The sequence below is a fragment of the Genypterus blacodes genome, unplaced genomic scaffold (genome assembly GCF_046128005.1).
Source record: "Genypterus blacodes isolate CSIRO-AG114 ecotype Tasmania unplaced genomic scaffold, CSIRO-AGI_Gbla_v1 ptg000015l_1, whole genome shotgun sequence".
In the NCBI taxonomy this organism is placed as follows: domain Eukaryota; kingdom Metazoa; phylum Chordata; class Actinopteri; order Ophidiiformes; family Ophidiidae; genus Genypterus; species Genypterus blacodes.
In genome coordinates this window covers 5,299,992-5,327,508 of record NW_027466829.1, presented here as the reverse complement: position 1 = coordinate 5,327,508, position 27,517 = coordinate 5,299,992, and the positions used below count along the sequence as shown (strand labels likewise).

The 27,517-nt window shown below is 44.4% G+C and overlaps 5 protein-coding genes across 7 annotated transcripts; 3 read left to right on the top strand and 2 right to left on the bottom strand.

The window, feature by feature from the left end:
* Window positions 1-128: 128 nt before the first annotated feature.
* On the bottom strand, window positions 129-11,286 carry arih1 (ariadne ubiquitin-conjugating enzyme E2 binding protein homolog 1 (Drosophila)). Of its 2 annotated transcripts, none has more exons than XM_076137111.1 (14): window positions 10,722-11,286; window positions 6,111-6,178; window positions 5,836-5,983; window positions 5,188-5,280; window positions 5,034-5,089; window positions 4,790-4,856; window positions 4,568-4,674; window positions 4,269-4,311; window positions 3,910-3,981; window positions 3,230-3,360; window positions 2,936-2,993; window positions 2,525-2,785; window positions 2,100-2,215; window positions 129-2,012 (listed from the first exon to the last, which is right to left on the bottom strand). In XM_076137111.1, the coding sequence occupies exons 1-14, from the start codon at window positions 11,001-11,003 to the stop codon at window positions 1,928-1,930; spliced, it is 1,587 nt and encodes a 528-aa protein (XP_075993226.1). In that variant the 5' UTR covers window positions 11,004-11,286; the 3' UTR covers window positions 129-1,927. The 2 variants fall into 2 exon arrangements, with proteins under 2 accessions (XP_075993226.1, XP_075993235.1); XM_076137120.1 differs by having other exon boundaries at window positions 2,100-2,212.
* A 1,086-nt stretch (window positions 11,287-12,372) lies between these two features.
* On the top strand, window positions 12,373-17,786 carry hexa (hexosaminidase A (alpha polypeptide)). 2 transcript variants are annotated; one of them, XM_076169275.1, is made up of 14 exons: window positions 12,373-12,760; window positions 13,265-13,369; window positions 13,495-13,560; window positions 13,671-13,717; window positions 13,821-13,931; window positions 14,019-14,120; window positions 14,276-14,408; window positions 14,651-14,831; window positions 15,190-15,276; window positions 15,434-15,538; window positions 15,762-15,931; window positions 16,768-16,858; window positions 16,962-17,069; window positions 17,185-17,786. In XM_076169275.1, the coding sequence occupies exons 1-14, from the start codon at window positions 12,520-12,522 to the stop codon at window positions 17,246-17,248; spliced, it is 1,611 nt and encodes a 536-aa protein (XP_076025390.1). In that variant the 5' UTR covers window positions 12,373-12,519; the 3' UTR covers window positions 17,249-17,786. The 2 variants fall into 2 exon arrangements, 1 of the variants encoding a protein (XP_076025390.1); XR_012965414.1 differs by lacking the exons at window positions 15,762-15,931; window positions 17,185-17,786 and having other exon boundaries at window positions 12,377-12,760; window positions 15,434-15,506; window positions 16,962-17,052.
* Window positions 17,787-18,488: 702 nt separating this feature from the next.
* stoml1 (stomatin (EPB72)-like 1) lies at window positions 18,489-21,435 on the top strand. Its single transcript, XM_076140438.1, has 7 exons — window positions 18,489-18,769; window positions 19,113-19,219; window positions 19,322-19,471; window positions 19,616-19,819; window positions 19,913-20,123; window positions 20,215-20,415; window positions 20,572-21,435. The coding sequence occupies exons 1-7, from the start codon at window positions 18,628-18,630 to the stop codon at window positions 20,772-20,774; spliced, it is 1,218 nt and encodes a 405-aa protein (XP_075996553.1). The 5' UTR covers window positions 18,489-18,627; the 3' UTR covers window positions 20,775-21,435.
* Window positions 21,436-22,041: 606 nt separating this feature from the next.
* Window positions 22,042-25,169, top strand: LOC142990593 (cholesterol side-chain cleavage enzyme, mitochondrial-like). The gene is made up of 9 exons (XM_076140426.1): window positions 22,042-22,362; window positions 22,820-22,975; window positions 23,055-23,254; window positions 23,362-23,565; window positions 23,677-23,837; window positions 23,957-24,123; window positions 24,311-24,389; window positions 24,462-24,653; window positions 24,736-25,169. The coding sequence occupies exons 1-9, from the start codon at window positions 22,091-22,093 to the stop codon at window positions 24,856-24,858; spliced, it is 1,554 nt and encodes a 517-aa protein (XP_075996541.1). The 5' UTR covers window positions 22,042-22,090; the 3' UTR covers window positions 24,859-25,169.
* A 37-nt stretch (window positions 25,170-25,206) lies between these two features.
* ccdc33 (coiled-coil domain containing 33) lies at window positions 25,207-27,238 on the bottom strand. Its single transcript, XM_076139165.1, has 7 exons — window positions 27,055-27,238; window positions 26,407-26,495; window positions 26,175-26,306; window positions 25,877-25,970; window positions 25,656-25,780; window positions 25,492-25,581; window positions 25,207-25,405 (listed from the first exon to the last, which is right to left on the bottom strand). The coding sequence occupies exons 1-7, from the start codon at window positions 27,224-27,226 to the stop codon at window positions 25,289-25,291; spliced, it is 819 nt and encodes a 272-aa protein (XP_075995280.1). The 5' UTR covers window positions 27,227-27,238; the 3' UTR covers window positions 25,207-25,288.
* Window positions 27,239-27,517: the final 279 nt, after the last annotated feature.

Sequence of the window (27,517 nt, the reverse complement as noted above, 5' to 3'; positions counted from 1 at the left end):
AACAACCAGAGTTCTTTGCCAAGGTTTGAGGAACACTATGTTGCACACATACAGTATATATATCAGAAATGCATCATGGATGTTTGGTTCATTCAAATGAGAGCAAAGTGACTCACGCAGCACTCAAATTTCAGATTTCTCATGACATTTATTCAAATAAACAATACAGTTCAGAATTTTGCTAAGATAAAATAATAAGTTTTGAACACATAAGAAGCATTTAAGAGAAAACTCCCCAAAAATTTGAAAGTGGGGCAAAGGATGTGTTTGAATGATGGCTGACACTTTGGTGTCATCTTGTCAATTGCACCAGCGGCTGTATATTCATGTCCCCTCCAGTCGGTCCTGCGCAGACTGCCACATTGCAGAGACATGTACGGGCATTTACAAGCACTGAGCTCCACAACCAGAACAAAGAGCGATGCAATACCTGGAGGGGCACTGACATTTCAATGTCAAATCCTCAATGTATGCAAGAACAACACAGTCCTGAATGCAAAAAACCCTATTAATGTTACAAAAGTCTACAACCTTTATGTATTTGCCCTATATCTGTCAACTGTCTACCTAAAGATCCACCTGTGTAACTTGGTTTAAAGCACTGTTCAGTCTGAGTCAGTCAGTTAGGTGAACTTTTCAAAGACATGTGGCCCCTATCAGCCCCACGCTAACGGATTAGCTTCTGGAGCGATGCAAACGCCTGACCCTGTTTGACAGTGATCCAGTCCAATTAGCAGCACTAGAGAGCCGTGCTGTCAGTACATTCCATTACCCTCGTTCAATCCCCAAGGTGCAAGCTGAGCGCTAAGGGGGCTACCACAAGCCACGCTGGGAAAGAGGAAAAAAAAGGAAAAAGAGTGAATGTCACTCAGTTTGGTTTTTGTAAATAATTAGTAATATTCTTAAATGTTAAACACCTCTAAAAACAACTAAGAGGGTACAGCAAAAGGTTAGAATAGAGGGAGACGAGGCCTGTGCATTCTACCTTACCTTTGTATTTTAAAGTTTGCTGCGGCTTGTTTTCTAATCAGGTGGAGTCCTTTTTTTTCTGATCGTTTGGCAGGAAGGGGAAATTTGTCTCCGTCAGTCTCCGTGTGCAGTGACTGATATGGTGGAGCGTGTGCACTGCTGTGGAGAGACTGAGGATGATAGGGCGCATGACTCAACGCTGAGGACCTCCAGAATCTCACATCCAATAAGGGCAGAGAGACTCCGCCCACACGGCAAAGGAACGCCCCCCTCCCTTTGTTGAATATTGGTAAAGAATAAATATTTCTAAATTTAAAAATTATGCAAACACGTGCCACTCTTGCTCTTTAACTTCCATGCATATGGAGTATTTACAAATTGAAAAATACAGACTTGCTTTTTTGTTCTTTTCAATGTTTTTTCTTCCCCCCTCCCCTGAAATGTCTTTGCCCCGTCGTCACAAATCAGCCTATGAACATTCAGCCACCCAGACAAGGATCTCACCACCTACTGCAGACATGGCCAGGACAATTAAAGCTGTGTAGAAAACATTTTCACACTAACGGGAAAATAAAAAGTCAAAAAAAAAAAGTCAAAAAAAAAAAAAAAAAAAATTAAAACAGAAAAGATTCACAAGCAAAAAACAGGAAAATAAGATGGGAGGTGTTACAATACAAGCCCAAAGGATGGATTTGTTTTAAGATGATTTTCTGCTTTCTCAAAGACTCCACTCTGTTGCTAACAATACTGTAGTACACGTTCTGTTTTTTAATTCTCTACCATTTTATTTAAATATAATTTACTTTGAACATTTTTTTTAACAAACCCAGGGAAAATGATGCAAAAGTGGTTGGTTTGCCAAAGGAAAGGCGGCAGAAGGCCCGTGCTGCCCTGTTAAATTGCATCAGCGCTCTAGTTTGTCAAGATACTCAAGAGTCCGTTGCACTGGGACGTGTCCTCAATCTTCAATGTACTCCCACAGGTCCTTCTCATAGCCTTCATGCACATGCTGTAGCAGCACTCTTCGCCTGCTCTCACAGTATCTAGACATACACACACACACACAGGAGACATATTAGACAGCAAGAACACTTGAGGAGGAGTGTGTTGATGATTCTTCCTCGACTTACCTGTACTTGTCTTGTACTTTCTGCTTGATGTCCTGCAAGGAATCCTGGGAGATGTCTCGCTCTAGGTAGCCGGACAGCACCTCAGTGGCATTTTCCAGGTCGGCCTGGTTGTTCTGCTCCAGAAACAAAATGACACTCAACAATAAAGATCAAAAGATCAGAGAATGGGGGAAGTGATCTAGTCTGTGCACTGGGCTGCTGGGTTGAGCTGTCAGATGGAGTAAAGTGAGCCAAAGGTCTTAAGGTGGAGCTGAGCCTCCTCTGGAAACCATCTAATATTGTGCAGTAGGCGGTGTTTACTTCTTATTTCAGCTGTTATTGAATATCAGAAGAAGTGATGACTGATTCATCACACAGGCTTTGGAGTAAGCAGCTGCCATGTCGGTGTTCCTTCATATTTGTAAACCGGTAACATGTTGTCATACCTCAAAAATAATGGACTGGTTGTTCTTCTTGAGGTAGAAGGCGAAGACGTAAGTGAACATGAGTGTGGAGCGGCACTGACACAGCACGTCCACCGCCTTCTTCAGAAACTGCACCTCAATCCAGGACATGTTGTGCTGCTGCATCTCCTCCATCTTCTGCTTGACCTGAGCGTAGAGCTTGTGCTCAAAGCGCAGGCTCTGCATGTGGTTCATGTAGCGGTTGCAGTAGAACAGGTACCTCTGCAGAGCGGCTCTAGAGCGCTGTTAACGACACGAGAGAGAGGCTTTGATTTGGGTGGACAGGGAAGGGAAGTTACTCTACCATAAGCTCTATAATCTGGGTAAAGAAAACACAGCTGAAGATGTTCTTCATTCACGACTCCAAGCCCAAATGATTTGAACCATTTTTACCTCTTGAGCATCTCTGGCCGCCTTAGCGTCATCTTCATTGTAGCGATTGCAGTTGTACCTGATAAGGAAGAAAAAGGGACAGAAATCATGAGACAGACATATTTTCCAGGAAAGCACAACTCATGAAGTGCCTCAGCTTCTCACATACATGATGAACAGATGTATGAAGTAGTTAAGAGGACATCAAGATAGACAAGTCCACGATGTCATTATTTCATACTTATTTACTAATGAACTCTAGTTAGACAGGAGGTTGAATGTTGAAGTTCCTGAAGTTGAAGTTTAGAGCCTCACCAGGCTGAGCCATGTGGTTCCCATGGGCCCAGGCAGACCCAACAAAACTCAGCTTTGCAGTTCTGGTTCCGACACACCATGTGATTACAGCCGCCGTCCTTCTCGATGGTCACGTGGCATTTTGGACACTCCTGCCCGGGAGCACAGGGACAACATTTGCATGAGAAGAACACCTCGGTGGAAACAACACTGATTACATCACTGTGACCAGAAGAGACACACACACACACACACACACACACACACTTCACACAGAGCAGGGGAGGTTTTATAAAGCTGAATAATTCAGAGCTTACTTTAGGATCAATAAGTTTACTATCTACTTTAAATAATAGGAACTTTGATGTACAGGAGATCGTTCTCTATTCATTATGCTACAGTGAGGTTGGCTCAACGCCTCGGGACCAGGGAAAGGTCGAGTCACAGTCTGATTAGGTCAGCACTCCTCACACCTGTGACGTGCACACACACACACACACACTTTGAAAATGATCGCCATATGAATACCTGCTGAAATTCAGACGCAACATTGCATAACACTGAATTTTCAGCAATTTACAACAGCGATCCATGATTTAGGCCTGAATATGAAACGCTGAGCTGAGTTGAAGTCACATCATGAATGGATACAAGTTTGTAAACTCTCCCTCAGCAGGCAAAGAGGAAACTCACTCCCTTACCTTAGTATTTGCTGCAATCCAGTTTGAGGTTTCACTGTCATCGTCACATTTCTTAATCCACTTTCTCAGCCACTACACGGCAGAAGGAAATAAAATAAACAATCACACGGGCTGGCAAATTAAATCTTGAAACTGTGTCATGCATCAGTTAAACAGAGGAGCCTGTAAGCACACTAAGTTGCTTCCAGGGCTGCTTCTGCATAACAAGTGGCGTCTCATGAGACTCCTCTGGCTAAATGAAAGGCAGGAGTGGGAGTTTGCTCCCAAGCTTTTAGCTCAGATAATGTATGCGGTATGTACAGGAGAAGCTTCCGCGCTATTCTCAACGGATTTGCGGTGTAAAGAAAACAACGCCGTACCTTACACTTGACAGGATCGTGCCAGTTCTCACCACAGTTGAAGCTGCAAGCAGGAGGCAAAGAAGAAGAAGAAGTGTCAATCAGAACTGAGAGCAAAGCACCCAAAGGGCCAGAAGGGTGCTTTGCTTTGGTTTCACACCCTTCGCCCCACCTCTACCCTTTAACCCCCACTCTTCTCCAATGGGTTCTAAAGTAGTGCGTGTGTGTGTAAGGATTGTTTAGAAGATAGCAACAACACAGACGAGACAAACACACTGAAGTCTACTAAAGAGCCACGAGACAGATTTGGGTTTTCTTACCAAAACTGACGACCACACTTGCACCTCACTGGTTTGGCGTCCGGATACTGGACTTTGACCACGTGATGGCAGTCAGGCGCGGGGCACCACTTTAACAGTCGATTGCACTAAACAGGGAGAGAGAGAAGGTGAGAGAGGTGAGGGGACGCCACACGCCTCACCTCAGCGTGGCTCAGGTGAGGATTCTAGTTTCCATTTCAACAGAAGCAGAAATAAACTCACCTCTACAAAACTATTTGTAATTAAATGCTGGTACTTCAACTTCACTTTTGAATCTGTTATGAGGCGCCTGTAAGAGAAGTCCAATTATAATGACATCATAATTCAAGAAAAGAACAACAAGAACCGACACAACCAACTTCAGATTTACAAAACATCAACCTCTTATATACCATGGTACTATTTAAGGTAAGACTTTAGTTCAGGTCAGAGTTAAGACTAAATATGAGGGCTAACAAATACTTACATGACTGTGTTGTCATCAACCAAGATGTCACAACTATGAGCAGGACAGGAAATGGTCTGAGGAGAGAAGACGGAGGACAAATCATTACTCAGACGTTAAAAGTTATTAAAAGCTAGAGACAGAGCGGTGACATCGTCACAGCGTCGGTGCTTACCTGTCCCATTCCCTCTTCTATGATTTTTGTGGTCAGGTAATCCCCCCAGCACTGCATGCAGAACTTGTGTCCACACTCCAGGCCGGTGAAATACTGGGAAAGAGAGGAAGCACGTTTCATTGGTTGGATGGAAGTCTGATGGAGAGTGTTCCACAGCGTACAGTCCAATTTCCACATTGAGTTAAGAGCGACAGATTTCAATATCTACATGCTGTTCACGTGTATGGGAACAAGGTTGGGAACAAACGAGGCGTGGAGCAGAGTTGTAGGGACAAAGTGAAACGGGGCAGGTCAGCAGATATTAAAATACAGAACTGAGCCATGTGGCAGAAAACTGATACAGCACAATGACAAATATGCAAGAAGAGAAACACAAAGGCTGCGGTGTCCCGGGCTACACCAGGAGGAAAGGTGTTCCCTCACTTCCTGCCTTAGACCTTTACCCAACGCCTCAGTGTGAGAGGAGGTTGTGCATGAGCCTCTATCTTGGATTACAGACCTTAAACCCATGTGGTAACTTGATTAAAAAGGCTCCACGTAGGGCCACATAGTGAATATTCCAAAAGCTAACAAAGCAGAGTTTCAGGGACGAGCAGCAGAGCAACCAGAACACAGAACCAAAGGCAGAGTGGGGCCGGTGTGACTTACAGAGTTGGGGTAGTTCAGGTAGCAGATCTGACACGGCATGTCCTGCGCAGATGATCTTGTGTTAATTTGAGGACGGGTCCGGGGTTTCTTACTGGGGTTGATGACGTGACACTCGGAGAAGAGCTTGTCCAGATTGCCATCAAAATACCTGAATAAGGAGAGAAGTGAACTACTTATTAAACTGAAACCAAACAACACAAACGCCCTCTGGATGTCCGTTCACATAGCCGGAGCAGAGGGGGGCATATAAAAGGAAGTAGTGCAGAGATTCCTACCTTTCCATCAGCTTCTCCTTGTCCCAGTTGAAGTGACTGAGCAGAATGCGTGTTATTGTCGCAGGGTTCTGGAGGAATGAGAAGAGGAAGATAAACGTCAAGACCTCATTTCATTTCTAATATTTCAAAAAAGGGGTCAAAGCTTGGCAGGACTGTTGATGTGTTTGAGATTCTCTTTGTCTCCACTGTTGTGAGGCTATCACTGCACCCTGTGCGTGTGCGTGTGCGTGTGCGTGTGTGCGTGTGTGCGTGTGTGTGTGCGTGTGTGCGTGTGTGTGTGCGTGTGTGTGTGTGTGTGTGTGTAATGTCATTATTTGGTATGCGGCTGGCACAGAAAATTAACAGGAAATTTGCAGGAAATTGATATTTTAATGGTGTCATTTGAAGGAAACGTTCCATCAATCCTGAACTCATCTGTTGCCAGGTCTTTGCCCACTGCTGCAATGTTGACCGCATTTTTCAAGACAATCGCTCCATGCAGGACTTCCTAATCACTGATGAAATGCAGATCCAGATTAGTTGCCAAATAACCAAAAAACCAAACAGGAAATGGGACTGTATAAACATTCTCTCTCTTCTTTGTGCTCTTTGACTCACAAACAGGAGATGTGACACTTCTAAAGTCGAAACAGAAAGACTTTATTTGTGTTACATAGCCGAGATAATCGACACATCTCTAAATAACAAGCGTCTCTAAACACAGGAGCTGAGCCGTGTCACACACACACGCGTCTGTCAGTGCTAAGTCATGTCACACTGCTGATGAGCTGAGGATCAGAAGTCGTTGTGGACTCCGATGGCGCTCTGTGCTCAGATTGAACACAAAGCGCCCCTGTGATGCCAACATATACATTAACTAAGGTCACGTTACACAACAATTATTACTTCTACAAAGATCCATTGTAGATCACACTACTTCATCCACAACAACGAGCGTTAAAACACCAAACACAAACACACAAGCGGCCATGTTCGTGTTCAGCTCTCGTCCATACTCTGAACGCCAATCAAATGCTGGTGTTTAGGATGACTGACAGGCGGTTAGACCTGTAAAGTGGAGTATAGCGGGAATCGGTCCACACCAGGATCAAAGCAAGCCAACTACCATGAGGTTCAGTGGACTCTGGCTCTAAGACGACCTCGCCTGTTAATCACAGGCTGATCTTTACAGCCATATTCCAGTGGCAGCGGCAGATAAGAGCAAAGTCTCGGTCCTCAACACGGGGGGCCGGCTGCATCGTCGCCCCTCCTGTGGAGTAAACAGAGGAGGCAACCTGTTGCTCCCCTGTGAACAAAGGGGTGTGGATAACAACAAATGAATGCTGAAATAAAAACTTTTATATGGAGGAACAAAGTTATTCAACACCCTTGTTCCCCAGGGAGAGGAGTCACAGAACCATGGATCTGATCCTGCAGCACCTTCAGCAGCCATACACACATCGCTCTCCAGTCTCTCCCGGAGGAATCCTAACCTGCACTGCCACAGAATCTCTGCCGGGCCTAAGACAGGACGATGACTCGGCCACCTCAGAACTGAAATCTGTTTCCTCTGAGCATCTGCTGTTCTGCTGCATAACCCAGATGTGTTTGTGCTTCAGACAGCTGGACCTTCTCCTTAAGAATAAGTGACATCGTACCTATACCACTATTCCACTTTGGACAGTAGCACAATGTTCTGCACTTGGTTCATGCTCGCCATTGCAGGCCCTACAAACCCAAGACCAGCCCTTATAATTAGTAACCCTTTGTCTCTTTGTGTACGACTCGTCCTCGTGCCTTTGGGAGAAGTTTTGGCAGGCTGGCCTTTTCTGGGAAGATTCCCCAATGTTCCAAACATTCTCCACTCAAGAGATCCCGGCTCTCATTGTGGTGAAATGGAGCCCCGGAGCCTTGGAGCCGGCTTTGTTTCCTTTGGTAGATTATAATAAATGTTTTTCCTAATTTCTTGTGGACTTTCCTTTGATTGAGTCATTGCATTCTTGTAGAATCCTTTTAGTAACTCCTCTCTCTCTTCTCCTCTCTCATGATGTGGGTCAATTCATAGTGAAGTTTAGATGAAACAGGCCCCGGCTCCAATCATGCTTGCCTCCTGTCAATTACCTGACTTTAATTATGTTTCCATAAGGTGTGTTGGTTGAGTGAGTAACTAAGCCACTGGGCAATACGGGAGTGGAATAACTTATAACAGAAAGTTATAATCTTATAGTGTACATAGTGCTACATTTCCCCAAATGATGTGAAGCCATCCAGCGTGACAAACAGAGTTATTCACATGAGTGTAAAAGCTAAACATATCAGAAACAGCTTATGTGAGCAGAGCAGTGCAACAGCAATTTCCACTCCCTGCTCAAAGGTTTCTACAGTCACTCTGCAGCTTAGTGTCCTCTATGTGCTTCTGCCCACTCCCTATGTGCTCACACTCAGTCAAACACTTGGAAAAGCATACAGAGTCGCTGGAGGAACACAAACATAAATTCTCGAGAAGGTGACACATGCTGAGGTAAGGGAATGTTGAAAGTGTGTCATCTAAACGGACAATGTTGAGTTTTTAGAGGAACTGCTGTACTAAATCAACAGAAACATAAAAGGGAGGTTCTGGATTAAAACAAACAGTCAGCATGGGAGCCATCATAACCACACACACACATAACTACATCCACTCCACGCACACTAAATGTGTTGTTAGAGAAACATCAGTACTGCACATCAGGGGACACAAGCATTCTGACTGCAGGTGCTAAAATATGACTGCAAAACTACTACATTTGTCTGATTTGTATAAATGAAATGAGACAAAGATTTGCCTAATGTATCCAAATCACAGCTTGCTTGTGGGAGGGAGCAGCATCTCAAAACAAGGACTAATGCAGGCAGTCCCAACTTTAGAATAAGGCTGCTCCACTGTACAGTCAAAAATCATGCGGCTCCACTCCCCTGTGAACACGCAACACACACACACACACACAGTGTAATTGTAACAAAAGCACTGAACGTGGAAGTTGTTAGGACATTAAACGGTCACATCTCTTTCCTGAGCTCCTGTAGTCCATCTTTGGTGTGAAAGGTGTCATTACAGGTGAGCAGGAGCGTTATTCTTCTGTCATTGGAATTTAAGAATTAGAGGTCGTCTCCAATTACAGAACGATGCTGAGGATAACAAGGCAATCGTGTTAAGAGCGACCAATTGTATATAACAAAGTTGGTAACCTAACAGGACTTAGTTGATAACCGAAAAAGCCAAAAAAATAAGAAAGGACCACAGAAATGTGCCCATGATCCAAATGTCTTATAGCCAAAGACATTAACACAAAACTGTCACAAAGCAGAGAGGTTTACAAAAATAAGCAGCTCATCAGTAAAGCCTCAGTATTACAGGAGAAAGAATGGAGATACCTGCACAAATGTGTACTATTACAGTTCTGTTGCCATCTTTTCTATGGACAATGCCCACGTGTTTCTGCCTTGGTGGAGGTATTTACGTCTTCCATAGCCCTTCAGATTAACAAAGGGACATGGCAGAGCAGTAACTTTAACCTTTAAGTCTCTCCACAGACGTGGTAAAGGCAATTACACTTGACACACGAAGCCACAGCCATTAAAGCGTTAAGGGGGTGTAATTAAGTCTAACAAACTGTTCTGATTCCAGCGTCTTCGGTCCTGCTGCTGTGGCTACAACCTGAAAATTAAGAAGCGAGGCCTGAATACTATTTTTAGAGGACTTGTTTCTGCCGTAGAAGCGGACATGCGGCTGCACTGAACCATTTACTTAAACGCTGTAAAGCTTTATAGTAAATGTAACGACGACACACAGATCGTAGCTCTATCTGAACATTCTGATGCGCTCGGACATTAAAACGCCATTCAAGACCACTTTCCATTCCATTTTGTAGCACTTAGAGCAAGAAGGGTGAAATGGAGGCCCGAGTGAAAAAACAAGGGCTCTCCATTGCGTATTCTCTGAAATGCTGAAATCTGAGGCTAGAATATAATAATAGTCTTATTGATTCTAAGAAAAAAATACACAAATAACTTGTTAATGCTAGCTTACGTAGCTCGTAACTTGCTAACCAACTCGATGACCAAGCCTTCTATCTTCTGTCCTTCTATTCAGGAGCCCGGTTTACCGTTAGGTTACATAAACTGGACAACTATTCATATAAACCGTTACAGTTGTTATCTAGGACAGTTGACAATAGCGGTGTTGTTGTTGTGCGAACGACGTTAAAGCTTTCCCCCCCTCAATGTACTATGTTAACCGCAAGTTTGATAGTTAGCGAGCTGGCTAGCCTCGCAGCTAACATTAGCTTAGCAAATGCTGCTGCCAACTTATTTTTAGGATTAGACTACTTCCTGGAATGAAATCCCTGTGTAGTGTCTTTTACAAATGCAGCTATTTGGCTATAGTTGTGTCTTCAGTCTACCATTGCACACAAAACTGGGAAATCGGCTAAATTGAAAATAAGCAACCGTAGCTCCGTTGTGAAAGTGTAAACTTCCAGCATAAGAACTACTCCTACGCGCTAACAGCTAAGCTAACTAGGACGGCCTGTTTACGCTTCAGCCAAGCCCGGACCCCGGTCTTTCCTGACGCTGACATTCCAAAATACCTACCTGGATGACCTCGTTGACCTCCTTGATACACTCCACCATATGCTGTAGGATCTGCTCGGCAGTCAATACTTCGAATCGGTAGTCCTCCTCCTCTTCCTCGCCGGGCCCGTGGCCACCTCCACCAGTATCACCGCACTCATCTCGTTCTCCACCGGCCACCACGGGATCGACCAATTCCACCTCCCCGAGCTCCAGGGTGTCGTCCTCGGGCTCCTCTTCAGCGCTGTCCTCGCTACATTCTTCGTCGTCGAATTCATAGTTATAACCCTCGTCTGAGTCCATTACTCGGGTCAGAATCAACTGTGTGTGAAATGTCGATAGCGGAACCAAACGGAAAAGCAAAATTACCAGAGCCTGTTTTTCAGCTGCAGCGAAAATAACAACAAAACGTCTCCGGTGCTGCTAAGCCAACAAAGAGACACAGCGTCACCGACTGACGACGACCTTACGTCAGATGAGATGTATTAGAAAAATTATTGTAAGAAAATTATTTCTCCGCGAACTTCTCACAAATATTCTTTTCGATTATTGTTCGTAGCTAGCAATGAGGTCACTGTGTTCCGCGCCTGTGTAATTATGTCATGGTGAAAAAATAAATATCCGCTATATAAGGTCCGGACCTCGGAAATTGTGTCATGGTAAAAATACAAATCAGAGGTATAATATAAGTGTATACATTGAGAAGGATTCATTAAGTCTCTTGATAATAATAACAAAATACGTATTTTAAAAAAACAAACCGTATTACTTACGCTAGTGAATTAGGTTCTGTTACAAACATGGACAAAAGACTGAAAATGGATTAAGAGTATGTCATTACATTGCTCTGGTTTACTTTACAGTTGATTTGAGGCTATTTTAAAGTTTATTGCTACTACTACTACTATTTTAATAATAACAACATTCAATGTCTCTCAGTTTCAGACTTCAGCAGTTGGAGAGATGGGGTTCCAAACACCATCTGGTTGGCAACTTTCCCCCTGCATCATATTATCAGGCTCTTTCGGAGTTGCCTTAGGAGTTTAGGAGAACACTTATTGATGAAGTATGGAAGTATGAAGCATGGAACTCCACTAGGCCCCGGGGCAGAAGCCCAGCATGCTCCCATGACCACTTCCTGAACTTCCTTCAAGCTGGACTCCCTCAAGTCAAACTCGACTCTTAAGAGTTGGTGGGTTGATGAGAGCCTGGTGCTGGTCGAGATTGCAATCACTTTATTTTCCACTTAAAAAAGACAGAGAAGTCAGACACGAGGAAAGGTTTATACATTTCAATCCAATTCCAGGAAAAGCTTCACTTTGGAAGCTGAATGGGTTTTAGGGGAATTGTTTGATATGGATAATAATACTTAAGGTCTGAGATTGTCCACAGTGTTCCAGAGTGACCTGGTGTCTCAGATGTCTCAGGGTTTAGTGTTGTGCTCATCCTGGATGTCCTTGCATGCACAAACATTTCTGTTAAAGATGATATATGATGTAAAAATGATTGATGATAATGAAGTAAATTGGTGAAAAAATATCCTGATATAGATTTTTACTCCTTGGTTTATTTATAGTCACGACCCAGACCTTAAGTTTATATTCTTCCATTTTCACATATGGTCAATGTAATCTTTTTCACATGTACGTGGCTTTCCTCGTTATGTTTTAGGGCTGAATAATAAACAGAAAAATACCACCTCACTTTGTGGCCTCAGGTCACGTGACTGCGCGCTTTGAACACCTGACTGGTAAAATCAGCGGCGGGGCTCAGACCGCCAACACAATGGAAGTCATGTTTACGCTCAGACTCGAGTCAGATGTTGAATTCGTTAGCTGCACTTCTCCTCTTCCTCCTCCTCCTCCTCTCAGGCCTGCAGGCAGCGGAGGGAGTGTGGCCTTTACCGCAGAGAGTCTCCTCCTCAGCCGAACCGGTACCGCTCAACCCGCAGGATTTCTCCTTCGACTACGCAAGACATTCCGCCGCTCAGCAGGGATGTTCGGTCCTGGATTCTGCATTCAACAGATACTTTGCTCTCATCTTCCCCGAATACACTTCTGGTAGGTTCTTAAGTGAGTGTACACATTGTTTCCGTTATAAAGGTCCCATCTTGCAAATGTTTATCTCACAAAATAATAATAAACATATAATTGAAGGACTCAGTGTGTATTTGTGATAATTATTTCAGTTTCACACAACAGCCTTGCGGTTTGTTTCTATAAATCTTTCTTATCACACATTGTTTTGATTGTTTTGGACTCAGTGTATAAACTTGGTAGCTGGTGATATTAACAGTGGATTGAAGACTGCAGTACATTTCCATGTGTGTACAAAGCTTTAGAGCAAAGTGCCCTCTGTGGTTTTGTTCCCCATGTTCCGTTTGTCATGTTGGCTTTTAAAGTACATCAATGGCCTTTGTACAGGCTATTGTGCAATATTGTCCAACCTGCTAAACAGCGGGCCACAGTACCTCACGTTGGTTTCTGCATAGTTTATAAAATAAGGCAGATTCTCTACAAAGTAATAATGCGTCTTTGTTTCCATTTAACTCTTGTCACCAATAGCAAATGCTGCTCTGTCGTCCAGTGAAGCAACAACATTCAGGTTAGAGGTCAGTGTGACCCGAGATGATTGTGAGAGCTACCCAGCTGCAGACTCCTCAGAGGGATGTAAGTATGAGCACCCATGGAAACAAAGGTGACCTCAAGGCTGCGGCAGAGAGCAGCAGCTTACAAGGTCACAATGTGGCTAAATGCACTGCGCTATCACATTTTTCTACTTTTGTTTGTTGCAGACAGGCTGAGTGTCTCTGAAGGCAAAGCATCCCTGAATGCTGAAACTGTGTGGGGCGCTCTAAGAGGTAATTATGAAGAACGTATTTAAGAATCAGTAATAATTAAGGATTGTTTAGCACGTTATGAATGTGAATGTTTGATTGAAGTGCTAATCATGCCCTCTGATTAAGCACAGGTCTGGAAACCTTCAGTCAGCTTGTGTATGAAGATGAATTTGGCAAAGTAAGTCAGCATTGTCCAGCTACAAAAACTCACAAAGCCACCGATCGTAGGACATATGACTTTATTTGAGCTTAATCCTGTATTTCTTTATTTCTTGCTTCAGTTTTTCCTAAACAAGACTGAGATTGAAGACTTTCCCCGGTTTCAGTACAGGGGCATGTTGTTGGACACTTCTCGTCACTATTTACCAGTGCAGGCCCTTCTCAAGACCCTGGTAAGATATAGAATGACACAAGCTCCGACCTTCTTCTTCTTCATCCCACGTCTCAGCTGTGTTATTAACATCTCTGTGTCTGGTTAGGATGCGATGGCTTACAGTAAACTCAACGTGTTTCATTGGCACATTGTGGACGACCCCTCCTTCCCCTACCAGTGCTCCACATTTCCAGATCTCAGCAATAAGGTAGAACACAGGCAGGGCCACATGTTCCGCCTCATGTAACACACTCTGCTCCTTCACCACAGTGTGCTTTACCAAATGTGTGCCAATATGCAGCTTCAATGAACTCTGGACAAATTGTACTCCACTCTAAACAAAGGCCTCTGGCTCTGATTCAGGGGGCTTTCCATCCGATGACTCACATCTACACACAATTAGATGTGAGCAGGGTGATCTCACATGCCAGACTGCGAGGCATAAGGGTCCTTCCTGAGTTTGATTCGCCCGGCCACACCAGATCATGGGGGAGAGGTAAAACTCCATGTCTAAAGGAGCCACATTTACTGCTAGTGTTGCATGTTTAGGGTCTAAGTTTATCTTCCATCCCTACACAATCTTGGCATTGTTGTGGTACAGTCCCAGCCCTATCCAATAAAACCTGTTGGATTAGTTTCTAAAGTATCCTGAGCTTGATTCATGTGTCAGCCAGAGGAATCTGCTGTCAACAGCTATGAAATAGGACCAGACAGATTAATTACCCCTTTATTCTGCAGGACGGTCTGATCTGTTGACTCCCTGCTACAGTGGAGCCATACCGTCAGGTACTTTTGGTCCAGTTAATCCAGCCTCACCCTCCACCTTCCACTTCATGGCCAGGCTATATAAGGAAGTGTCGTCCGTCTTTCCTGATTCCTACATCCACTTAGGAGGGGATGAGGTCGACTTCACCTGTTGGTAGGCAGAAATATTAGGCACCATTTAAACACTGCTGTCTCTTAGTGACCTCAACCAAGCTCTCGTATCTGTTACTATTATTCATCCTCAGGTTTAGTAAAGGCAGTTTTTTGGCAACAAATATGAGGAAGCTTATGTTTCCTTTGTGTTTCAGTGTCGGTGTGAACCCAGACTTCATGTTTGTGTTGCTTCTTTGTCTGTGCATTTCTTCTTAGGGAGCCAAGGATGAAATATAAACAAAGTATTTCTGTAGCTTAGTGTGCCAGAAAATTGCAAGAGGTGACACACTACACAAGACCTCCAAGCTTCTGCAAAATGTAGTTTAACTAGTTTTGAACCGTCTGTCTGTTTGTCATAGGAAATCCAACCCTGATGTTCGGGCGTTCATGAAGAAGATGGGTTTCGGAAGAGATTTCACCAAGCTGGAGTCATTCTACATGGAGAGGTAAGACAGCCAGACAGAAGGGAACACACACAGAGAGGGAGAGACGCGTGAAGCAGTCAGGGCTCTCCCTGCTTGTGATGCACGTGATCCCATCCTGCATGTCAGGATACGACAAACACACCAGTGGTACAAATGTCCTTGTTGTCTCTATTTGCAGCATTGTGAATATAACTGCAGCTCTCAACAAGACCCCCATTGTGTGGCAGGATGTGTTTGACTACCACGAACGAGTAAGTACACCCCAACAAATGATGCCTGTGGAGTCAACATAATATTGTTCCATTCAAACAGAAAAATACTTAATACATGAATCATCCAAATGTCAAAGAAGTGTGAGATTGTTTGCATAATGTGTGACATCATATATCTTCCAGGAGTGCAGTTAGTTGCCCCTAAGACAGAATAGAGCTATTCGGCGTGACACAAATTCTGCAGCTCATCCTGCAGGTCTGATGGAATCTAGCATTGATTGTATTGCAGCACAGTTCTCTGTCAGTGGTGGAGGTATGGAAGGAGGGCTGTTACCTGTGTGAGGTACGCAGGGTGACTAAAGCCGGGCTCAGGGTGATCCTGGCCTCGCCTTGGTATCTGGACCAGCCAGGACCGACACACGACTGGGCCCGGTATTACACTGTGCGGCCCCTCGACTTCAAGGGTCAGAACAGAACCGGTGTGCAGTGAATATGTGAAGTGCTTTGACTGCTGTGTGTGTGTGTGTGTTTTCTCTCTTTTTCTAATCAGCATCTTCAGGTTAATCTGGATTTCCTGTAGAACTCAGAGCAACCAGGGCTTCATGGTGCTGATAGAATCACACCACTAGGGGGCAGTGATGACCTTTGTTTATTCATATGGACTGAAGTTTTTCTTTTTCCTGAATCTGTGTGCAGCCATTTACATTTATTTAAGAAATCTCTGTTGGCAATATGGAGAAGAATTGCCATTAATTGTTATTTTAAAGATACAGAATGTTGGTTTGGGAGATTGGTTGCAAGGATAGAGTTGAACAATTTGGCTTCTGTTTGGAGTGTTTGTGTCTGGTTAGAGTGGCATCATGTGCGGTACATCACATGCTCCTCCAAGGCAGTGTGCTGTTGTGATGGATGGATGTCCTCATGCGACTGCCTGTTTTTCATTTGGTGGCACAGTAAACTCCAGCAGTGCAAGAGCTTTCGAAAAGCAAAAGTTGCTTGCAGCGGCCGTGAAGCGCAGTGTTCGCTTCATTTTCTGTCTATTTTTACACCCAAACACTGAACGTCAGCAGAGTTACTGACAGAAAGGAAAATAAAGTGGCACAAGACGGCACAGAAGGGCAAGACTGCATGTTTTTTGTTGCACTGCTCAGATTCCTAAGGACACAGTGCTGCACATCAACATTTGTGTCTTGGAGTGTCATGAATTTGAGTGAAGAATAAAATTGTACATCAATCTGGTGTTATCATAATGAACCACTTTGTGTTAATACATCACATTTCTCACGCTGTCCCTTTACAGGCACAGAGGAGCAGAAGAAGCTGGTGATCGGCGGTGAGGTCTGCATGTGGGGGGAATATGTCGACGCCACCAATCTCTCTCCACGTCTTTGGTATGAGAGAGCGACACATGACACAAGCAGTCAACATAACAGTGAATGCATTAACAACGTCAGCCTGTACCTCATCCAAACTCTTACTGTGGCAAACTCACAGGCCAAGGGCGAGCGCGGCAGCAGAGAGACTTTGGAGTGACGAGAAGCTGACCTCCAGTGTGGAACGGGCCGCTCCTCGTTTGCAGGAGTTCCGCTGCAAGCTGCTAAGGTAGAGAGCTCCTCTACTGTGTTTCAGCCAAACAAACTTTTCACTTGCCTGCTCCAGTTGTCTCAATCTTATTTGCTTTATTTGACATTTACTTTCCCCTTCCTTTCTCTTCAAGACGTGGCATCCAGGCTGAGCCTCTTTACATCGGCCACTGCAGACATGAGTACCAAGGTGTTTAAAGACATCGGACGGAGAAACACAACCAGATTGTTTTGGGAGAATAGTTGAACTAATTATGCTTCGGTTGCCTTTTTAGCTGCTTGAACACATTTTTTTTCATCTTAAAATAATTATGGGTCTGATCTTTCCTCAGGGACAATCCAGTATTTTCTAATGGTTACTTGAGCAGTTTACTTTACATTTGGAGTCTTTAGCAGTTACAGCAGAGGTGAGGTTAAGCCACATAATAGCACAACATGTTATGTATCTTGTTACAGTGATGCCATGCTAATTTTCTGTCCTGCACTAAAATGTAATACAATTATGACAATGTTTCTGATTGAGTCATGATTTTCCAAAGCAGTGATGTCAATGATGACATTAACAAAAGTGAAATCATTCACTGTCATCACAGTAATCATGTCATCCTTTCATGTTGACCCTCTCCCACTACTAAAATGTGTGGATTTTTGTTATTACCTTCTTTATTTTCTGCATAAAGCTCCTGTGCCACAATCCTGTCCAGCTGGTGGCAGGAATACGTCACTCAGCTGCTCTGCCAACTGCAAATCAACTCTTACTAAGAAAATATAATAAAAAATGTAAATGACATGAAAAGTACCCTATGCAAATACCAAAACGCCTGAACAATGATCCGGACAGGTTTGGAGGCAGTTGGAGGAATGGGGCTTGTTGCAACTCGATACGTACACACACACACAAACAAACACACCGCTCTCCAATAATAGTAAAGCTATGCTCTGAATATCAACAAATCTTAAGCTATTACTATGAAAAGTACTGTTAGTATGCGGGGCTGCAGGATGGCCATGTCGGTTTCTCAGTGACTCAAATTGCACTGAACAACATGACCTCTAGAGGGGGCTAGTGTTTCTTCTTTTTTTTTAACGTCACGTCATTTCACTGCGCTTGTGCTTGTAGTCTCCACACAGGCTTAAAGGTGATTTATTTTGATCCCCGAGGGGAAATTATATTAAATAAATATTAAATTAAATGTCTTATATTTCATTATATGGAATGTAATGCCACTCTTCTGTCTTGGTTGCTCCTGATGCACCGTCAGGCTTAAAATGGCACAGAGGGAATATATTATAAACGCTGTATTCTCTTGGATAGAAGAAAGATCATCATCAGAGTGCCTGGTAAATTCCGTTTCCTGACCTAAACAGCAAACTGCAGTATGACTACACTGACTGTAGATGGCGGTAATGCGCACATTTCTACGTTGAGTATTTGCAAATCGTAAACACCGAGAAGAAGAACACGGAAGAGGTTGCATGAGGAAGTAGCTCGAAACACTGTTACATTATAATGACTGTGTTCAGTTCAGCCTTTAAATCCCACATCGTTCTTAAATATGGAATAATCTTACGTGACAATGTTCGGTAAAGCGTTTAACGAAGGCTCCCGGCAGTACGAGCCGCTGCCTCAGAGGGACAGTTTCACTCTGTCACAGTCTAATTACCACAAAGGAAACTCGTTTGATTACATTCCCAAAGTCACTGACAACAACTTCACTGGTGGGTAATACTAAGAATAATAATAGGAATACGTTTGCAGTGGGACATGGAGTTCAGGGTTAAAGAGTGTTGTTGTTACAAATGTGATACATGTTGCTCAAGGAGGCAGATAGTGAGTCAAGCTGATCATAGACATCCCATAATATTTCACCTTAATCCCACGGTGCTTCTAAACGGGTTGTTTTGAAAATTGTGTTGTGCATTTATCATATTTTATGGATCACATTCGATTGATAATTTAAAGGGAGATCAATGATCCAGTAGTATTTTTGTTCATTTGAATGTCACTACTACAGCTTCATGGTTAATGTGGAGACGTTTCTCTTCCCTTTCTTTAATTCAGATACGACCCAAGGATACGTGTCCTGGATCTGCAACCTGATCGTTTCCTTTCTGGTCTACGTCTGCACCTTTTTAACATTTCCTATATCAGGATGGTTCGTGTTGAAAGTAAGATCACAAACGTTTCCTCACCTGTTCCACCCTTAGCACTTCCACTGGGCTGTTGACAACAATCACAATACTCACATCCCCTGTTGATCTTGTCTGTAGACGGTCCCCAACTACCAGCGGATAGTTCTGTTCCGTTTGGGTCGGGTTTGTCCTCCCAAAGGCCCCGGTGTTGTTCTGGTGCTGCCTTTTATTGACCAGTGGCAGAGAGTGGACCTGCGCACTCGGGCCTTCAACATCCCTCCTTGCCAGGTACACCAGCATACAAACATGAAGACAAAACATGATTCAGCAAACTTTAAATACATCAAACTTGTTGTCACTATATGCTGGACTCTTTAGCCTCCATAGTTTTTGTAATGCAACATTAAAAGCACTGTACCACTCCCTTGCTAGGTGGATACACAGGATGGCGGTGTGTTGTCAGTCGGAGCAGACATCCAGTTCAGGATCTGGAATCCAGTCATGTCAGTGGTCTCCGTCCAGGACCTCAACGCCTCAACCAGGTTAACAGCACAGAATGCTATGAAGCACAGCCTGGCCAAGAGGACTGTGAGGGAGATCCAGAATGAGAGGGTTAAACTGGGAGAATACCTCGGGGTGAGAGTTCTGTCCCGTTGCCTCTTCAACCTAAGGCCATATACAGTAATGTCTACCTGTTCAAACTTAGATACATTTGTTTCATCTCTATAGACGGACATCAACGAGATGACTCGGCCCTGGGGGCTGGAGGTGGACAGAGTAGAGCTGACCCTGGGCTCTCTTCTCAAGGCCCCAGAGGAAGGCTTCTCTGGACCCCTCATCATGCCCCCCTCTGTACCTGGACTAGAAGGCCTCACCGGCTCCATCCAGCAGCTGGCCATGCACTTTCTGAATCAAAGTGGGGTTTCAGCGCCTCAACAAGGTTTTTTAGAAAACACTCACACTTATGTTTATGCTTCACAAGGCCACAACTTCAGTAATGTGTCTTAAATCATTGCCTGTATTCTCCTTAGGTGACAGCATCACATTTACAGATGAGCTCAGCACTGAGCCACCGGCGGTTGTAACCAGGCCAGGCTGTGTTGAAGACCTGCTCAGGGGCATCAAACCACTGTTGTCAGAAGCTTTGGTCAGCCAGGTGGGAGCCTCCTTCCAGTTCCACATCCGATCTGCAGATGGACAACAGGAGAGTTACCATCTGGATCTGAGCCAAGGTGAGGGTTGGTATGAGGAAAGAGATAAGCGTCAGTGGTGTCGTGACCTGAATTCTCACTTACGTCAGTTCTACAATAAAAATGAAGTTGTGCTAAATCTGTAATGAATAGGAGAGAAGACACAGTAATGGAAATGTGTGGTGTTGCTTCCTGCAGGCAGTGGTGCAGCTGGAGCCGGGCCCTTGAGCCAAGAACCTGATGTGATTCTGACTATGAGTGACGATGACCTTCTGGCCATGTTCCAGGGAACGCTTAAACCATTCTCTGCTTACACCAGTGGCAGACTTGAACTCAAGGGAAACATGAATACAGCCATGAAGCTGGAGGAACTCATAAAGTTACTTAAACAGTCTTCATAGTAACTGGTGTGTATGTGTGACGAATGTGCCCAGAGAGAGGCAGACCTGGGCTCCCGGTGTCGCGTGTGTGTTGGTTTGTTTGTTTTGCATTAAAAACTTGTGTTAGTCCATTGGAGACTGTTGGAATATAACAAATAATGTCAAACACATAGAAGTAAATGCAGTGACTGAAGTTAATATAGTACAAGTAACCAAATGGCTGGCCCCGGGAAAGTCTGGAGATGAAGTAATACATACGAGCATTTACAGCTTCACTCTCCAGGAGGGCTAGATAACACATATCTGCCAATAGGTGAAGAGGTCACTGTATCACTTTACCAAAGCTTCAAACATCTGTGGTCAGGAAGAGGGAAGAGAGGGGGTTCGCATGGACGGGCAGTCAGGGGGAGCTTCTTCAGATCAAAGGGCTAATTGCACTATACTGTTGTTCTTTAATTTACACAAAGAGAATTCTACTTTCCCCCACAGACATCTGCCCATCCCTCAGATTTATGTAAATGCCCTGAATATGCGGGATGAATAGGGAAGCACGGAGATATTTGATTGTCCTTCTTTGATGCATGCGAGAGTTGGAACCAGCGCTGTCCAAGGTCTTATTCCAGTAAAGCTCTTCTGAAGATTCCAGTTCATCTTTGCCTCATCTTTTCCTCTTGATTCACCACTAACGAATACGCAGAAGAATATCAGAACGATTCTTCAATAAGACCCAATACGAGCCACAGTGGAGCAAACAACCAGGAGCTGAATCACAGAGAAACACAGAGATGATTGTAGACAGACTGGCTGGTACTAATCCAGAATGTGAAAGAGACCTGGTGAAGAGCCAGGACCACCAACCAGCAGCTCTGAGTCTGAGATAATACTGTACCTATTTATTCAATCGTGAATGATGATGATATTTGCTGTGAGTTTTACGCAAACCCAACACTTACCAACAAACGCCTCCATTTGTGAAGGATTCAGACCTGATTATGAGTTGGTCAGAACTGAAGATTTTGGATGAGAGGCAAAACGTCTTCAAGCCTTTACTATCAAGTCCAGTTGCCTGAGATTAACTTTCCTTGTATATTCAGAATTTGAGGGAGATGAGAAGAACAAGCAAATTCACACGTGTTATGTGGATATTAAGATAAAGAATTTTACACACTACTTATACCAGAGTTCAAGGCCTCAATGATTCTGTGAGGCTGGTTGTATCCTTGAATAAGAACGCAGGGGAGGGTTGACAATTTAGACCTGCCTCCAATTGCACAACAAGTCCCTGGCAAAGCCAATGTGGCTGCTGTGGTTAGAGCGCAGGGAGCATATCTGTCAGGATGGCCAGGTGGAGTGTGCGGTGCAGCCCTGCCATGCTGTCCGCGCCCTGGACAGACGGGCTGACCGCATTAGGTGTGCGCTCCTCCACTAGCATGCCGGAGGTCAGGCTGCTGGCCACAGAGAGCAGCAGCACTGTCCGGCCTTTCAATGAGATCCCTGGTCTGTGGAAGAACAGCTTGGCCAACTTGTACAATTTCTGGAAACTGGACGGCTTCAGGAACCTTCATCGCATCATGGTGCAGAATTTCAACACCTTTGGACCCATTTACAGGTATGGACAGAAAGGCAGCTGGAGTTAAGATGAAAAGATTACATTATCTGTGATTAGACTACTTAGGCCATCTATCCTAGTTGGTTTTTGATTTATATACTGTATTGTCAAGAGGGCCCAGATCCCCAAACTGGGAAGGTTGAGGTCACTGGCTGCTACATGGGCTGCAAAGAAGGGACTTCCATTTGATCTATATGCTTTGGCTCTGCTTAAATGATGCGATACATATCCAACACTGCAAAAATGTTAAAGGTGTGGACATTTGGCATGTGCACTGATCATTTGGAAGGAGTATCGTGTTACAAGCAGGAAGCATATTTGGGGCGTAGGCAGTTGGATGCTCATGCTCCTCCTTCCGTCTTCGTACAAAATTCCCTCTCAGTAAATTGAATTAATTCTCAGTATAAAAAGAGCTGAACATGTCATTTTCTCCCCCTCTCATTTCTTTGTACTTCAGAGAGAAAGTCGGTTATTATGAAAGTGTGAATATCATCAATCCAGAGGATGCAGCCATCCTGTTCAAAGCAGAGGGCCGCTACCCAAAAAGACTTAAAGTTGAGCCCTGGACATCATACCGGGACTACAGGAACCGTAAATATGGAGTTTTACTCAAGTACGCCTCCTTAGTTTTATTATTATTTGAAGATACTGTGTCTACTGTCCTCCTCAGTCAACATCCAGTCTTATTACAGGAACGGAGACGACTGGAAAACAAACAGGGTGATTCTCAACAAGGAGGTGATCTCCCCAAAGGTGGTGGCAAACTTTGTGCCTCTGCTGGAGGACGTGGGTCTAGATTTTGTGGCCAGAGTTCACAAAAAGATAGAGCGAAGCGGGCAGAACAAATGGACCACTGATCTCTCTCATGAACTCTTTAAGTATGCACTGGAATGTAAGTTTGGCCTCCATTGTGTTTTTCACCTTTGCCGCTCTCTCTCTCTCTCTGTGTGTGTGTAGGTGCATTTACTCTCTCTCACATTCACATTCTGTCCTAAACAGCGGTGAGCTCAGTGCTGTACGGAGAGCGTTTGGGTTTGATGCACGACTACATCGACCCCGATGCTCAACATTTCATCGACTGCATCACCGTCATGTTTAAGACGACCTCGCCTATGCTGTACATCCCTCCCAGCCTGCTGAGGCGCCTTGGAGCTAAACTGTGGCGGGACCATGTGGCGGCCTGGGATGGCATCTTCAACCAAGGTGAGAGAATTAACAACATGACGAGACTTCAACCCAGGATGAGAGATGGATCTTTAATTCCCAATGTGAGGTTTTTGTGAAGTATCAGATAATCACAATTGTGTCCGTTAGCGGACCGCTGCATCCACAACATCTACAGACAGTTACGTCTGGAGACAGGCACCCCAAAGAAATACCCAGGAGTCCTGGCTAGCCTGCTCATGCTAGACAAACTATCCATTGAAGACATCAAGGCGAGCATCACGGAGCTGATGGCTGGAGGAGTAGATACGGTAAAAAACACAACAAACTGTCTTGTCTCTGTTTCTGAGGCCTTAAATGTGATTAAGGGGTAATTATAACCAACTGACTTCCATATATGGATGTGATTCATTCTATTTGTGTGTTCCAGACCTCCATTACTCTCCTGTGGACTTTGTATGAACTGGCCAAACACCCGAGCCTCCAGGAGGAGCTGAGGGCCGAGGTTGCTGCTGCCCGGGCTGAGAGCAACGGAGACATGCTGGAGATGCTCAAGAGGATCCCTCTGGTCAAAGGAGCTCTGAAGGAGACACTGAGGTTCAAATCATGTTACATTAGTAAAGTGCATTAGGTGACATAATTGATGTATCCTTCATAAACATTCATACTCACTTTTTGAGCTTTTGTGACAGATGATCAGTCAGTGTTACTCTCTTACATCTTCATTGTAAGAGAGAATTCACGACTTTTATTTAAGTCATGAATTTTCCCTTTCATCCCTCAGATTCCACCCGGTGGCCGTGAGTTTACAAAGATACATAACAGAAGACATCATCATCCAAAACTACCACATTCCATCTGGGGTAAGCTGGACTGAAGCAACATACAGCTAGAGTTTGTCGTTTAAGAACGTCATACATTGTTTCTGTGCTCAGACTCTGGTCCAGTTAGGATTGTACGCGATGGGAAGAGACCCCAAGGTGTTCGCCCGACCGGAGCAGTACCAGCCGTCCCGCTGGCTGAGGACAGAGAACCATTACTTCAAGAGCCTGGGCTTTGGCTTCGGCCCACGCCAGTGTTTGGGCCGAAGAATCGCTGAGACGGAGATGCAGATCTTCCTCATTCACGTGAGATTTACAGAGAAAATATTGTGGTTAACGTACATACATCGCATCTTAACTGTGTGCACACCTTCTTCTTGTTTTCCAGATGCTTGAGAACTTCAAAGTGGAGAAGCAGCGTCATGTGGAGGTGAGGAGTACCTTCGAGCTCATCCTCCTGCCAGAGAAGCCCATCATACTCACACTCAAGCCTCTGCAAAGTAGTCGGTGACATCAGATTTCCAGGTTGTAAATGGTTGTAAATGTAAACTGTATAACCATAAGAGTCAAAAGCCAAGATCTTCACCAAGAGGAGGAGGAAATACCCCCCATTGATCTCATTAGGAAAGAAAGAGGCTAGAAGCTCATCAACAAATTACCTCAGTGACTGCAGAGACAATGGATAAAATTATTACATGAACTGTGTGTTATTTAGCATGTAACCATAGTGGTGTGTATTCAGTGTGTGTACGACATATTCAAAATGATGGAATGTACAGAAACAATGACATGATGACATAATCCCATAATAAATACAAGAATACAAAATGTCTCGTTTTATATGAAGGTTTATTGCATCTAAAAATGTTTATCATATAAAAATATCTCTTTATACACGGGCACAGCTTTCATTAGGTCATATGATGTCATGCTACGCTCCACTAACCGAGACTCTGGAGGATTGAGGAGGTTGCTGGTGCAAAGCCGTGCCTGTGCTCGCTCAGCTTGGTCAGCAGATCCTGTTTCTGCCTTCCCCAGGACTTGGAGTGATCTACCAGCTGTACACACACACACACAAACACAACTGCACTCAACTGTGAAGCTGTGTGAAACGTGAACATGTGTGGTATCGCTGCATTGCTACCTGAGTCTCCAGCGTTTGGATTTTGGCCTTAGCTCTCTCCAGTTTACTCAGCAAACTCAGTCGGTCCATGAACGGCAGCATCTGTTGTTTCTGAGGGAAGATATCATATGTCGGCATCTGATTTTAATAACTCATAAGAGAGCGTTTGAAGTGTTAAGGTCTACCTGTGGAAGCTGTTGTATAATGATTGGTGCAGGCTGCTGACCGATCTTCTGCAGTTCCTCTCTGAGTCGAGCGTTCTCTGCTGCCAGAGCCGATTGGATCTCCTCCTTTCTGCTTTCACTCCCACCTTTACGGCACAAACGGAGACATGATGTCCCGCTGTCCCTCTGCCTGTGTTTACAAGTCCATAATGTGGACACAACTCACAACCCAGGCCTCCCACCTTTTTGCTTTTTGATCACCAGCCTCTTGGCCCCGCTCTGTACATCCTTCTGTGTGAGTTTACTATCTAAGGCTCTCTCCATCTTCTCTATGACCTGAGAGAAATTGAGGAAATCACTGAAAAGCAGTTTAATGACACCACACTCCCAACAGAACACACAAGGAAACAAAACACACACAGAAACCAGACACACAAGGAAAGAAAAATAAGAGGAAACAGATAAACAGGATAAACAGGAAATATAAAGGCGATGCAAGCGCAAGCCACGGGACAAAAAGGGGGGATATGTTATATTCACCTTCTCCTGCTGTTTCACTGTGGCCTCCAGGTTTGCTATCCTTGCGAGGTGACTCAGGGGATGCTGCAGATTCTCCTCCGGCTGCTGTTGGACTCTCTGGAGCTGCAGAAGCTTCTTCTCACTGTCATTTCTCTGCATAACACAAAACACAACAGGATACATTACCTCTGCGCCGACATGACATTGTGTGTGTGTGTGTGTGTGTGTGTGTGTGTGTGTGGTGTCTTCTAACCTTGATCAGCTCATTCTGCAGCTTTTGGATCCTGTCCCTCTGTGACGCAGCCTGACTTGTCTCGCCGGCCAGCTTGAACTTCAGAGACGCTTCAACAGAGCAGAAGGACAGAATTTACACACGGGCATTAATTTGGGTGATGACGCACACACTAAGTTAGAGAGCAAGTCTATCTGCATCGATCGAGCTTTGCACATTTGAAGAGCAATGATGAGAACGCACACCAGCAAAGCTTTGGAACCAGAATGGATTTCCCATTAGAAAGGAGTTAAGTCTCATTCCTTTGCTTTGATGACAGCACAGAGGCTTTCTGAACCATATTTCCATTGAGGGCCACACACTGTCCTTCAGTAGATAAGGGATGCACAACCCACATGGCTTATCAGGGTCCATGGCCCAAACCAACCACCTTATCAGTTAAATGGCACAGTGTTCCAGAATACACACTCACAAGGATTAGCAAACACACAGTGAGCTATCCTCTACCTCACAACTCTCTGTGGCAGTGATCTGACCCGGAAAAGGACTGTGGAATGCAAAAATGGATGCCATTCATTTTTAGGAAACTCAACACATCTGGTTAGGAAACATTGCCTTGGTTCAAGCTTTAAAGGGGATCCTATATGGTGAGGTAATGTCACAGTTTACCTATCCGGTCGGCCATCTCAGCCTTGGTCATGACGTCCATGTCTGTGTCACTCAGCAGATCTCGGCCAAGGTCCTGGTGCAGCGTCAGATCAGTGCGGAGACGACTGTTCTCTGCCTCCAGGGCCCCCATCTGTGTCCTCAGGGAGAGAATGTCCTCTGCCATCTTACTCATGGCTGAACGATAGTTTTCTACTTCCTGATGGGAGAGAAATCACCAGTCAGTCTCACACAAAATGCTGAATAGATGTTTTGAGGTGTATTAATATTGATAATGTATTAATATATTCCTCTTTCCTCATCATTCTCAGTATCACAGCTGTCAAAAATGTTCTGACAGGACACAACTGATGCTAAGTGGCAGTGTGTGTTTACGACCACTAGGTGTCTCCTCAAACCCATGTGTTAATAGAGAACACACTCAACAGGAGCTCAGACAAAGACACTGCAGCAGAAGAGTGAATAA